Source organism: Morone saxatilis, unplaced genomic scaffold (assembly GCF_004916995.1).
Source record: "Morone saxatilis isolate NCDOM2014 unplaced genomic scaffold, NCSU_SB_2.0 Contig15, whole genome shotgun sequence".
Taxonomy (NCBI): Eukaryota; Metazoa; Chordata; class Actinopteri; family Moronidae; genus Morone; species Morone saxatilis.
Window position 1 is genome coordinate 11296666 of NW_023339707.1, and position 15343 is coordinate 11312008.

Genomic DNA, 15343 nt, shown 5'->3' on the forward strand with positions numbered 1-15343 from the left:
ATAATCACCTGAAAATAAGCCTTTTAAATTAGCCTTTTACATCTACAGACGCCATGGGTCCCTCTCCATAGAGGCTGCCATGTTGAACCACCATGTTTCTACAGTAGCCCAGAACGGACAAACCAAACACTGGCTGTAGATAGAACCATTCATACATTTCGTGGCCACTGTAGTTTCTCCTTCTTGCTTGGAAGGGGAGGGTAAAGCAAGGAAGATGCAATCTGCAACTGTCCACTCTGGACCTTTAAGGGCTTATTTTCACTGTTTATTTTATCATTATCAGTCACCAGTGAATTTCATCTCTTGACAAATGCATTAGCATGTTTTTTTTTTATGAATAATAAGACAGAGAAGCCATTTTGTTATGGCCACACAATTACATACCTATTAAGCAATGGGTTTAAAAAACAACCCCCATTTCCCTTTTTGCTTCTGTATGACAGAGCTAATATCATCAGAAATCCTTGAGTGTTTACTTTTGTTTAGAAGTGCCTTTCTGTGCTAATCATGTAATAACTAGCTGGTAATACTTTAAAAGCAATTCTCACCACATCAGTTTGAAAAAAAGGTCTTGCACAAACACGCTTGGCTGTAGATTCACACGCAAGCAAACATCTAAAACCAGGCATTTAAAACCACACACAAAAAGGTGCACACACTCAAACACACACACACACACACACACACACACAAAAATGTGCTGAAGCCCCAAACCACTGCTACAACCCCCAACCACACACACACCGACAGGCTGTAACTGCCTCTGGGAGACTGAGTGCAGGGAGCAAAGGAGAGAGAGAGTGGCGGTCCAAAAACACCTTATCTGCCTGTTTGAGTCTCCGGTCTGACCGCAGAGCCACGGTTTACAGTCTCCACAGGCAGCCAGACTCTCAGCGTCGGCGCCCCTGCTCTCCCCCTCCCTCCTCCTTCCCCTCCACCTCTCACAGAGCCTCCGAATAGCCAGCGGCTGGGGAGCAAGCGAGCGACTGAGGGAGGGAGTGGAGAAGAGAAGGAGGGAGGCAGCCCTCCTGTCTGTCCCTCAGATTTAATTAACGGCCCACTCCGGCGCATAGACGACCCGGCAAGCCTGCTTCCCTTTCCTCCTGACCCACACACACACACAAACACACACAGCCGTCCGCCGCCATAGCTGCCGCCTGCCCTCCCCTGATACCACCACCGCACTCATTCATCTCTCTTTCCTCTGTCTCTGTATTTCCAAATGTTTCTTCCATCACTGCATCTCCGCCTCTCTGTTGCAGCCTTTCCTTAATTTCTCTCATGTCTAACTCCCTGTCTCTCCCTCTCTTTTGGAGGATAAGTCAAATAAGCAGAGCTGACTGACGGAGTGAATGCAATATCATAGACAGAGAGCTGTGTTAACCGTCTCATCCGTTTCATAACTCAAGTAATCCACCGCTCTGAACCTTCGTACACCCACCTATGTATTTGGACACAAATTTGAACCTGTGTTGATTTTGCGTGGGCATGCATCTGTATAACTATGTGTCATTTGTGTGTAATTGTGTGTTTGTGAACGTGTATGCGTCTAATTTCACTGGCAGACAGAATTAGAGCCGGTGGCTGATCGGATTGGACTTGTTTACAGACACGGAGCGAGCCGCTTAGGCAGCCTGTTAAATCTCCCTTTAATGGTCAAACGTACAGATTTTAGGACCTTGGACCCCCCTCTGGCTTTGGCCACACTGTGCTCACCCCTTCCTCCATCAACCAACACCCACCCACCTTTATCCCCTTGTGTCGTCCTCCATTAAGATAACTACTCAGGGCTCTGATTTCTCCATTAAGTTTAGCGGCTGATTAGGCCGGTATTTGGGCGGAAATCCGTGCCAAACCGGGGTTTAAGACACTGGCCGGGCTGGCTGTTGAGCAGTCTAATACCCCCCACCTTCCACCCACCCTGGCTGATATCACGGGCACCGTATGGACAATTAATCTGGCAGACAGAGGAGATGAGCACACAGAGAGAGAGGGTATGGAGGTGTTGAGTGTGGGTTGATTATGGCACTCGCTGTGCCTCTGGCTAATGGTATAAGAAGGGACAGGGTCAAACCGTGGAGCAAAGGTATGATCTTTACTGTTAAAAAGACAACTCATTCGTTAATTATGGGTAAATGTATTTGTTTGGATTTGCTGATGGAATGTATTAAATTCAGCTAATTCTCTTGTCATTATCAAAATTTTAGATAAATGTTTTTCCTGAAGGCACAGGTCAGCATAGAACATTTATAACTATTATTATAATACTTTACATTGATATTGATACATTGTATTTACTATAATTCATAGTAAACTGAGAGCACTGAGAAAACACAACCTCACAAACATTGGAATAAATAATATAAGAGCCTGCTACAACAGTGAAACATATTGTAAAATCACTCCCACAGTCAAAGTTGAGACAGAGTTCAGAGTCGTCAACAAAACTCAGGACCTGAGTGTTAAAACGGTTAAAGATTTTACATTTTTAATATGCAAAAATATAATAATGTGTTGACAATGCAAAGTTTGGGTTTCTGGTGTTGCATTGTTGTCTTTAATCATAACTTGTTGAGATACAGAACACTATACAATCATGTGTCACGAAAATGAGTACGACTAACCATCAAACATCCAGTATAGTAGGTTGATCGCTGAATACTGATATCTACAGAGGCTGTTTTACAAACATATGTCTTTGATGGCTGCACATTATCCCCATACAAGCTACTTGACAAATAGCTGTGATTAAATGTTGTCTGTGTTCTGTCTGTAAGCTGTAAGAAAAAGCTCTTAGCATACGCACACCATGGTTCCTTTGCTCACATGAAACTGGATTAATGGCAAACAAAGCTATTTATTCAGAGGTAATTTAAAACAGGGGGTTTAACAAAAATCCTGGAGTGCGGCAGAGAATGTGGGAAGAACATTAAGTAATCAACTTGAGAGCGACCTTCAGGAATGAGTAATAAGCTTACGTTAAATTCCCCCAATCACACAAATTAGGGTAAATTAAATGGGTTTACATATGTTACAGGAGATATATCAGGGCATATATCATCAGCCTGGATGCAAAGGAAGAAAGAGACAAAGAGATGAAAAAGGACAGAGAAAAAGGGAATACATCCTGACAAAACTTTAAACACACATACACACACATACACACACAGAGAGTATCACTGGGGGTCCTACCTGTGTGTCCAGTGCTGGAGTTGTGGTCAGAGGCTGACTGGCCCTCGGGCATGCCGTGCTGTCTGGTGTGGTGCAGGTTGGAGATGATTGTAGAGAGGTCACTGTCACGACTGTAATACACACACACACACACACACACAGGAAAGAGAGGATAAACACATTTAAAAGAAGCCCCGAACAAACTTAACTCCACAACACAATCCAAACCAGTACTGTATGGGATAAAGCGGCAGCGCATAAATTCATACTATTTCACACACTGCTTACCACAGAAATCCTCCATCCAGACAGCACTATCCCCTCTAAAATGCATACCTCCACACAGACTCAGCAGCTACAAGTGGCTGTCCTGTCAACTGGCTCTTAGCTCTGAGGTGTGTAATAACCTCTGACAGACTACCGCATCCAGCACTTTTGGGTCTCATCCCTACTCATCTTCCACACTAAGATGCATTAACGAACATATTCACAACTCATAAGTAGTTTAGCAGCTTAAAACCTGATTATGGCTCTTTTTAAATTCAGGCCGCCACCAGCTGTTTTACACAAATATGGCGATTGAAAAATGAGCGAAGACAGATGACGAATATTTAAGATTGAAAAAAACGTTTTAACTAATTACTTACTTATTAGGTATGTAATATTTAAAAGACAACACAATAGATCTGTGGTATATGACACTGGCTATTAAAAGAAAAGGTCTTCTTTTCTCTTGTCATGCCTACACTTCAACAGGAGGTCCTTCACAACTAAACTGTCCACAAGAGTCTCCTCAAACACCCTGTCCTGCCCTTCAGCAGCCAATGGAAGAGCAGGAGGAGGGTTTACAGATTAGGCCCAGATCTGGTTGGAGCCACTCTGCCCTTCCAAATGCTCCACCAGCCGCCTCTCTAACCTCCCCACACCAATGGACCCACACAACTGTGTCATGGAGGTATTTCATTTGCAATCTGATTACCATCCTGATCGCATTAAATGGCATAATGATGGGAAATAGGCACTTCGAGTTTGAGGGGAGTGTAGCAGCCGTGCAGTACGAGAGTAGTCACAGAGTAATGGTAAACAGCTTGTGTGGTGGGAGAGGTGCAGGGTTGCATAGTATACATCTTTTAGCTTACAGCCTAAATATCATTTACCATTAAAGGACTGTGACATATATGCTACAAGGAAGGTTCCAAAGCCCAAAAGAAGAGGAGCATTTATGCACACTGTCATTTTATCCACAAAATAAGCCTGAAAACATGCAGTATTTAGACATGTCAGTTTGATGGTATCGGCATCCTCTCGTGTCAGCAGGAATCTCGTTTATAGGCTTAACTGGTAACTTTATTGAAAGCAGAATCATCTATGAAGGGGGTCTGGTATGACACAGCAAGCACAGTTTATGGGACAGAAGCGGTGAATGGTTCTTAGCTGCCACCACTATGACGAGGCCACACTGTTTGTGGCTGCTGGATTTGGGTTTTTACAGTCCCATGATTACAGGCTCCTGCTGTAATGTCAGGCTGTCGGTCGCCAAGCTGTTTTCCACACGCTAACAGAAAAGATGAAGGAAAGCGTATAGGCCTAATGCTGGCCATCGCTGGCTTCACCAGTCACCTTTCAGTCACAGAGAACCAATGAGTCAGAAAACAGTCTCAGACAAAACAGTTACAACTGGTTGCTAAGCAAGGAGACGCTTGATTGGACTGTGACTGCAAACTTTTTAGACTAATGATAGACTTCTTTTTCAGAGTGTAACTTGCTAAAATTAGTAGCTATCTGTGTCTGAGAGCTCAATGGTTTCCTTCAAAAAGTAAATTAGATGCAGGGAAGGTTTTTTTAATTGTGCTTAAAGTCATATAATAATGTATCTGCGTCACCCAGTGACTCCAACAAAACACACATTACACATACTGCAGTTACACACTCCACTATGAGAAACTGCAGCCAAATCCATCAATCAACTGGCTGCGTTATAACACCACCCTCTGTCCATCATTTAAAGTGATCATGATAATGCCATCCTGAACTTCTCAGAGAGGTGATGGGGTTATTATCCTGTGGCGAAGTGGCCGCTCTAAGCCATGAACGGCAAGGACATTGTTAGTGGCGTAATTAGCGCACTTTTCCTGAGCTGTCCCGCCTCGGCTTGGTCTAATGAGGGCCTAGCCCTATCCCCACCCACCTCTGTCCTCCCCTCCATCCCCCCCCCTCTCTTTCTCTGGGTGGAGGCAAGGTCATACTCAAGCCCTGGACAATGAAGAGGGGGGTGGAGATGGTGTTTAAAACCCAGTCACCTGAGTCAGCGCTCCCTAAGGAGCTCCTAAGGCTGGGGTTAGCTGGGAAGGACGGGGGCCTCAGAGACGATTGGGAGGGGGATGGGGGTGCGGGGTGGAGGGTCTGATAGCTAAGAAGGACATGAGCTGCCTTCTTATCACCCAGGTGCATGCCGGAGACAATCATCTCATCCTCAGCTCATCCCCAAACTGGTCAATAGTCATCCCTGGCAACAGGACAGACAGACTGACCCAGACACTGGGATAACTAATATGAGTTAATACTCAAAGCCTGTTAAGTTTACTACTGATATCCAACATTACTGAGATGATACCGCAAATTGTGTATAAGTAATCAAGCAAATATATTGTGAAAAGTTATTAAGTGTTCCTTATTTAGGTCAGGAAATATCTGATCAAATTATTTTCTATACTATACTTTTGGATACCTGATGTTCCAGACATATTTCTGGCAATGCCCAGGCAGAATTTCTACTGCGGTTTTCTTTCAATGCTTCTAGTCTATGCATTTTAAATATACTAATCACTTAGCAGATCACTTATCATAGTCCCTACTACTCCAAATGACAATATGTGGAGAATTACTACATTCTCATAGTAATTTAAATTTTTATGCATATCTGAATCAAGCGTCTCCATAAAAAAGAAATAAAAATGTCATACAAAATGTCCAGGGTTCCAGCAAAAATTGATGTCTGCCAGATCAGTTGTTGGGGCTCTTTCTTTTGTTAAGAAAAGGTTGTGTTCCCTTCTACCATTACAATAAACCTTACTATTCAAAATGTTCAACAACATCAAGAGACTCTTCTCCTGGCACAGGGAGTCACCTCAGTATAAATGCCCAGTCGTGGCCTGCTGTGGCATTGGCACGCGGAGCTGAGGTGGCGGGGCTGGAGGTCACAGTGTGAGCTGGCAGAAGCTGGCGGCCCAGGCACCCTGACGCCATGTCTCACACCACCACTGGGAAAGTGCTGACAGACAGACAGCAGGGATGTGAAGGTGGAGGAGTGGAGGAGGAGAAAGAGAGAGAGAGCGAGAGAGACAGGTCGCAAGCGCTGTGTAACATCTGGTGCTCACAGGTTTATTGTGTGCTCTCCTCTGCTCTCAAGGCAACACACAGCCTACTCCAACCTGCACGGGTGGCCCACAGCAACATTCAAATACTACCAGGCAATATGTAATATTCAACAACCACTGCATAGCATGGACTTGGGCAAAATGCAGAGAAAAAGCGGGAATGAGTTAAGTTTTATCAGATGTTCCACAGGGAAAAGTCTTTCATTTAGGAATTACCTATACTTTAGGACACATAAAGCTTTAAAGCAGAAATGTGGATCGGTTCCGTATACATTTTATATTATGTCTGAATCCTTTGAGCAACGGAAACCCAATTGTCATGCTGCTCACAGTTGGCTCGAAAGGCAACCCGCAACTGGGAACCCTGCAAGCAGAGGGGGTAATGAATAAATACAGAAATAGATACATAAATAAGTAAGAGTAGCCCGGCTTCACTTCTCCTTGTTGTTCTTCTGCTGTACAAGCTGACATGAGGTCGATAAGGCAGCCAAGGGAGGAAAGAAAAGTAAGGGGGAAATAGAATATACGATAAGTCCGCCATGTTGCATTTAAGGTCTCCTGCACTGAGCCATGGACATGGTGCTGTTTTCACCGTTAATTTCACCTCTGGCTCACACTTTAGGAGCTTTCTCCTTTTTAAATTGTATCCTTTTTCTTGTAATTATTTTTCTAATTCTAGTTTTAAGGAACATTTTGATTGAAAAAGCCAATTATCCGTTATATTTACAGGGGGCAGAAATTTCAAAGAGCACACTGTTGTACTGCACGAGAGGCCAAAGCTCTTATTATCTTCAGCTGATGTCAACATACTGTATGACAGCACATGAATAGTAAACACTGTGTTCTTTACATGTGGAAATGATGAACCTCACGCTTCAAGCCAATGCCAAATCTGAGACTAAATTGCTGGAACACTGTTGACCATCTTTTTGTTGATCCTGTGTTTTGACAGGGAGTTGATAGACAAAATACTGCTCCATGTGAAAACAATGAGTGTCTTGCTGCTAGCCAACGCCCAATCAACTACTAAATTGCTGTGACTCTGTCGCCATGGTAAACGCGTTGTAAACAAGGCCAAAAATTCTTGAAGCGGAAAGCTCCTCTAGAAAGCTATAAAACCTCCAAGCTCACTAATTAGTGCTTTAGGGGAGAGCCATTTCCAGTAATTTCACACTGTCCGTGACCTCTTACTGGCATAAGGCAATGACACAGTTGTTCAATAAAGCCAGAGGACAAAATGTCAAATGCAATAGACATACAGTAGCTAACTCAGCATCAGTGTCTTTCACTCTCTGTGGTTATGATACAGATTGAATACAGCATCTCCATTAACAAATATGAGCCATGCTGCTCCATGAAAAGTTCCATTCTCATACAAAGATGTGGGCTGTAAAGGGAAACTGAGAAAACACTGAGATAGTAAGTAGTAATGTGAAATTTGTTTGAATGTTTATGTACTTGAGGATCCTCTGTTTGCTTCTAATTTCACTTATCAGCCTCTTATCAACTAGAACCTGCAGCAAACACTACAACAGCTCTGCTGTTTTCTCTCAATGAGCACTAAAGCGCATACTGCCTCAAGATTTCACTGGGGTAAAAACAACGTGTCAAGCAGACGGCAACAGTTCAAGGCTGTAATCAGGTCTATCGAAATCACGCCCACAATGACTTATGCTAGAACCTTGCAGCTGAAGACAGAAATACTGGTACAAAACCAATTAGATGCTGATGATGTTAGTGGGTTATGTTTAATTCAGTATGTTGCTCGTCTCAATCAGCTTTACTCCCTGCTGATTGGTTGAGCACAGGACTGGCTGGCTCTTGTATGAGGAGACCCAGTGTTCGCCCCCCGGACAGTCCGACTATGTTGAAAGAAAACCTCCCTCTTACTTCTTAATCTAGTCTGCACTGATACATATATCAAATATATATTTTTTGTAGATGGAAGCATTTACATATGTAAGTGATCGAGTAGCAAATAGCCTCATGTCTGATTGAAAAACTGAGAACCTGCTTTTGTTTGTTTTGGTGAACATTAATAATGGGTATGGTGGATTTTTTTCTTCTTCTACAGGGCACAGGCTGAAAGGCAGACGTCAGCGGGTGTAACTTATAAAATCCACGGTGGTTGCCGGGTAATTACCCAGACTCTCAGTCAGCACTTTTCAATCAAAGCCTTGTTATCTACGGCCAACTGAAACAAACGCTACAGTAGGCTTTGTTTTGCCCTTGAGTAAGACACTAAAATAAGTTACCGCCATCAAATATTTAGTCCCTGAGATGAAATCCATAAATCAGTGTTAACGAATCAAAGTCAGATACAAACAATCTGCAGCACTGATACCGAGGTGATAACAAAACTAGGTTTTGTTTCCACATTTCACTTCCTGAGTGGTTCACAGGAGCCACATGAAACTTTAGTTGTTATACCCCAAGGAGCTTCCGTACACACCTTATTGTGATAATGATTATTTGGCCGGCTCCGTGGCTTGGCTGCACTTCAGTCTCTAGATGCTCTGTGCTTATTCAGCAGGACGAGCTCAGATCTATGGAGCACCAAGTAAGCTAATTGTCTGTAAAGCAGGGAACTATTAATCTGGTTAAAAGAAGGTTGACCTGTTTATAATGAACCTGAGAAGCCGTCCGGATGAGAATAAAGGCAACACTTGTTGACACTGATAAACAAATCCTCTTATTGCACAGAAGACAGCCACTTTAACTTACCAAACAATCTACTCTTCAATTTTACAGAAATTTTAATAATATATAATTAACTATACACTGAAAAACAAGAATGGAGTGGAAAAATCAGTCTAAAGTATATCCTAATGCAATGCTCCCTTTAGTTAATTTGCTGCATGAGACATTATGTTAGGATAAAAAAAAATGGATAATTGACACATGCTGCTTGGATGTGTCCATGTAGATTCAAGTTACAGTAGGCAGGTTGCAGCAACCAAGTGGGTGTGACACAGTGCTGCCGCCAGCCTTGATGATGTGTGGATGAGACAGCACAGATACATCACACATGTATACAGAGGCCCTGTATTTTTCACATCCATTGGCCAAATCCAATTTGTTAAGACCCTTCTACGACTCACTTACGAAGCTGCGGTCAATGGAAATCACATTTCCGTGATTGGACATCCCATTATCCCGTTCGTCCAGACCCACACTGGGGGGATAAAGCAGGGCTGAGACGGATGCCCAGGACAGACCGGAGCTGCGGCTCCAGCGAGTCCGTCGCCTTTCAAAGGGTAAAAGCCTGACATATTAGTCATAAGTGTTCTTTAAATTCATTATCATCTTAACACGCCAGCGGCACAAGTGTCGGGGGAGGGGAAGCCCTCTTAAATGAGGTTAGTGGATCCATTTAAAGCTTCACAGTTGCTGTGCTGTCCGCCGTGTCACACGCAAGTCTCAAGACATGAAAAACATCCCCTCCTGTAATGAGGTTGCACAAGCTGCTTATAATGCAGCTGGGGACTTTCAGAGGTTAATCAATGAACGGCTTCTGCATTATATCTGTCCAGTCTGTCTGATTTCTGAATCATACAAATCTGTACATGTTCATATCACGTAATCGCAAATCCATGTAACGTTTATTTCAGATTCCAAATGTATTGATTTCTGTCATATTACATGCATCAAAGTACCTATTGTGAAAGTATATGTTTTAAATTATAATCCTATTTTTTTTAGTTTATGTTGCTGTGGTGACCATAACCCCACATGTGTGTTTGCATGTTTGAAGATGTGAACATGATTAATCACTTGAATCCAAACAGGCTTTTAGTAAATGTAGTCCACATTTTTATGACAAACCCAGTCTAATGTGTATACAACACACTGAGCACTCTTCTCCATCCATTATTGTGGAAATTTTTAGTTTTGACAATTAGTCAAACAGCCATTAACTGATTCACACTAAAATACGACATGTTTGATTTCACTAATAAACCACAGACATTTCTGAAAACATTTAAGCTGTATTCCTAATACATACCACTTGTGGTATTATTATTATTATTATCATGGTTTGATGCCAACCCTCAGAAATAACATACTGAAAATATACTGAAAATACTAAAAATATTCCTGTTAAGTAGTTTGCTTTCCTCTTGGTTTAATTAAAATAACAACTATAGTGTGACTACAGTGTGAAGGAAGAGGATCCAGATACTGACTGTGTATAGATACATGCTGGACTCCGCATTCAATATGATTGCAGATACTGAGGCTCTGTATTTCATAACTATGTCAAAACGTTCTTCACACTTAAGATGAATGTGAATGTTTTGTATGAAACGCTCTACGATCAAGCTCCCAAGCACAGCACAGGACGGGATGAAGCAGTGCGGTGACTCAGGTGATTCAGTCTTTCAATATCAAGTCAAGACAGATACACTGAGACTTGGCAGGAGCAACAAAATGCAAATCAACAAACCAATTAACACTTTCAAAGCACATCCATCCATTAGACTTCCGTAAGCAAAAGCCATGAGTATATTTTTGAAACACGGTTCTTTTGTCTGTTCGTCACAAAATGTGCCTTTAACACCTCAAAATTATCCTGAAATCACTTTTGATGGAAATACTACACACACGTCTAAGGTGCCACTTTTTTAAAAATAAAGTTCTCCTGAAGAGAAGCAAACAAAACAGAGGACTTATTACTGTTAATTATTTTTAACAAAAGAAACACCTCAGAGGCTAGCATGACATTTTCTTCCTGCAGTGACTTCACTACACATCCTATGCATTTTTAGGTGCAATAAAAGCAATTACACGCACAAAGAAGTAAAGAAAGAGCTAAAAAGTCTGGGATATTAACTGGTATCTAACATGCTTGAACTAGATTTAAGCCGTGGCTATAGAAGTCATAGGTGTCTCACCTCTTTCTCATGATACTGTAATGCAACTCGTCCTCCTGCTTGATGTGGGCATGATCCCCACTGGCCCGCTCACTGCCTTCACTGTCGTCACTGCTGAAGATGGAGGCCAGCTCCTTCTTGGGCACCCGGTTAGGAGGCAGGGGGATGGTACGTTTCTCAGCCAAGCGCCCACGGTTCTGCACAACAAGGCACAAAGTAAAAAGGAGACACTTTAGCAACAGAATTCATAGTAAGTTGTGAAATTGTTGAATGTGTGTCTCAATCTGCATCATTGTTTTAATACACTGCATTCTCTCTGCAAATGCACATATATGGTGAATTAAGACTCCAATGCAAAGGTATCCTAGCTTTATTTTGCAGTATTGAGTAGCATTGAGATTGCAATTTGATAAAACGTAAAAGATCTGACAGGCTGTGTATATGAGACAGAAAAACAGTTTGAACCCACTGCATTAAATCATTGAACACAAAATATTGTTTTAGACATCAGAACATACAATCATGCTTCCAGAGTAAAAAACAGTTCAACTGCAACGAAAGAAACCCATGAGCTACATTGAAACCACTGAATATAATCTGTAAGACTGACAGCCAGATATCATAAAGTCGTGCACTCTTTGTGAATAAATTATAAAGGAATAATGAACAAATCCTCAAGTACTCTGTTCAGTCAACTGGGTACGTCTGCAGTATTGGAGTAACATCCTTTTGAAATAAGGGGGTTTTCTTTCCTAGTACCAAACACAGAAGTCACGTTTACTATACTTTTCTACTCCTAAACCAAACTGATGGGGAGAAAAGTTGGCGGGTTAATTGAATTGTTTATTTTGCCCAAAAGCTGCCAGGAGTAAGCGGAGAAAAGAAGGGATAAAAAGGAGATTGTGGCCCTAGGGGCATTAGGAAGTAAAGCTGGGCGACCTTTAATGTGACCTGAAGAGGTCACTGCAGATTAACATGGTCCTATCACATAGAGAAGGAAGGAGGGGGTGGATAGGGGAGAGAAAGGAGGTGTAGAGATGGGAGGGGAGAGAGAGAGAGATGGAGAGAGTAGAAAAGACTGAGCCGGGGGAGGTAATTGGAGAAGAGCAAGGGAAGGGTAGGCTGAGGAGAAAAGTTAACAGGGGAGAGAGGGAGAGCGGATGTGGGTTTGTACAGGAGAGAGAAAAGGTGAGAGAAAATACAGAAATGAAAGAGAATGTGGGGAGTCAAAACATGAGAGAGAGAAAGCTCCACAGAAGTAAGGTCTGTCCGGTGTGGAGTGGACTTGGATTTGAAACTATATTCCCCCCTCTCTCTCTCTGTGCCTACATCTCTGCTCTTACTCCCGGACGCCTTCAAGCCCTCCAGCTATCCCTTCCACCACATGCAACCCCGCTCTCCACCACTCCTCCCCGCTCCCTCCTTCCCTCGCTCCTTCCATCCCAGGAGGTGCGGCAGCATGAGTGGCAGGCGGGGGCAGGAGGAGGGATTTGGGGGCTCCTAGCCAAGAGGCAAACAGGTGCAGCCCCTCTGGAGTCTCTCAAATGGCAGACATTAAAAAGAGTTGGGGGGGGAGGGAGACAGAGAAAGATGAAAACATCCCCCAGGATGAGCAGGCCACAGAGTTCTGCACATTTCTCTCCTTTCTCTTTTTTTTTTTTATCATGCCTTGCCAGAAAAGAGGTTTTTTCTTCCTTTCTTCTTTCCTGTCGGAGCTTTCTACAAGTTCTGCACCAGCGTTTGAGGACAGTGGATCACTTTCTGATACTTCTGCTACTTCCACACAAGGTCTAGGCTGTAGGAAGTTAGTGCTGGAGCTCCAAAGGGGCAGAAATGAGAGCTAAACATCACGTCAAAACAACAGTTTTCCATGGATGCAACCAGTTACATCTGTCAGACACACACATCTGCTAAATACAAATTCTCAACCTCCAACTCTCTTTACTGCCGTCTTCACATCATCCAGGAAAACACACAACTGCACATGCGCACTTCACTTCACCACCTACACACACGAAAGCGCACACACACACACACACCTGTTCCTGTTCCTTAGAATTCCCCTCCAAAGCAGGGGATTTTACTTGGAGCATGCCAGCAATATAGCGTATACAGGAATAGTTTGTCTAAGACCAGTCGTGACTGAGGCTGTGTATGAGTGTGTGTGTGTATGAGCGTGTAGACAACCACCCACATGGCCGTGACATACCCAGGCTGACAGCCCCCGTCACTCCCCCCACCCCCCTCCAGCCTCTTCTCTCCTCCCGGAAAGCCCCGATCCTTTCTTTAGTGGCACTGACGCAGAACTGGGGGTGAGCTCCCACTGCTTCCGGCAACACTTCCGCAGCACGGGGGAGGGCTCTCCGAAACAAAACACGGAGCAAAACACACCCCTGGCAGCCCACGTAGGAGCGCTCAAAGGAAGGGCGCCTGAGCACTCAGGCTCGAATGTGCACGCACAAACACACACGCATGTGCACAGAGCTGAGGCAACCTTACTGTGTGTGGTCAACCTCCTTTTCAGCCATGGAAAAAAGTCTCTCATAAAAAAAAGTCCCACTAAAAGCACCTCTATGAATATCACCTCCCACGCTTTCTGTCTGACAGTCAGGCAGCCAAGAAATATATCTGGGCTTCACATTTACACGCAAAAAAAGACACAAATACATACAGATACACACTGACCAACTTCTTACACAATCTAGACAGACAATTAAAATGGTCAGAAACACTCCTCATAAACACATAAATACCCTCATTCATTCACATTCATATAATACATGGACTCTACAATAAATAGTGAGAATAACACTAGAAGTTGAACTTGAACTGATAATGGTGAATTATTTCTGTAATTAATTACTTCAAGTTTGATACAGCGACTGAAACACAAAGGGCAAACAGTAGTGCAGGTGATCACTATAGTTACATAACATATTATAAAACAGCCATACTGACTTCTTGCCAGTACCCAAGAGTGTCTTTAGCACCATTCACTTCACTTAATGTTGAAAATGTGTGGAAAGTTCCATAATACAGGTATAGTAACAGCAAGGTTTCTCTTCATGCTCCACTGTTCAGGCCAATGGGCAGACACATTATGTTTAAATGTTTACAATGTACAGTTAAACAACTGACATTATAACCTTTCTGTTACTGTGTCCTTTTTTTAAATACAATGAAGTTGAATTTGACGGAAATTTGATATAATGGGCAATATTAAAGTGTTTTTAAGTCGATAAATATCAAGATGTTAGCTTTAGTGAATATTCACATAATTTTCACTGGCTACCAAATTTCAAGTAGAGACTTGAGTGGCAGTCAATGTCATTTAGCATGGCTGAAATTTAGTGAACTACTGGATATACTGTAATCTTGGCTCACACTAAATTTACTGACCCTCTTGAGAAATCGCAGGAAATCAAACTTCCATATGGTCTTTTGAAAAACATCATCTGCATATATTCTCATCTAATAGGTAGATATACGTGTTATAAAGCTTGAATATTTCAAAGAAAAACAGTGTGTTGATTGCATATGGTGAGTAATGTGCTTACATTAGCAGCCATATACGTTCCTGTAACTCATTTTGGTCGCGCCCTGAATTCATACATTTATATCAAGGGTTTGGTTAAAAAGCAACAAAATGCTCTTACAGTGAAAAACAACGCAGGCTAATATCACAGCTACATGTTGGCCAGCAAAGGCATTTAAATCCAAGCAGAAATTATAAGGCCATCTAATGTTTTCTCTCTAAATTTATTTCAGACTTTTAAATGAGCTCTTGGTGGAAAACAGGACTAATAAGTATGTTTTTTTTTTTTTCTTTCTCCTTGCGTTATTTCCTGAAAGGTGCAGTGCCCTGCCGCTGGCTCCAACCAGCATTAGCAAGCACACACCCACACACACACGCACACGCAC

At 42.7% G+C, this 15343-nt stretch overlaps 1 protein-coding gene across 1 annotated transcript in view; it reads right to left on the reverse strand.

Moving 5' to 3' along the window:
- Nucleotides 1–15343, reverse strand: part of samd11 (sterile alpha motif domain containing 11) — a gene marked incomplete in the record, with an annotated part of 46274 nt that overhangs the window by 18071 nt on the left and 12860 nt on the right. Inside the window, 2 exon segments of the mRNA XM_035656873.1 lie at nt 3193–3302; nt 11444–11619. Coding sequence (XP_035512766.1) covers nt 3193–3302; nt 11444–11619 — 286 coding nt within the window.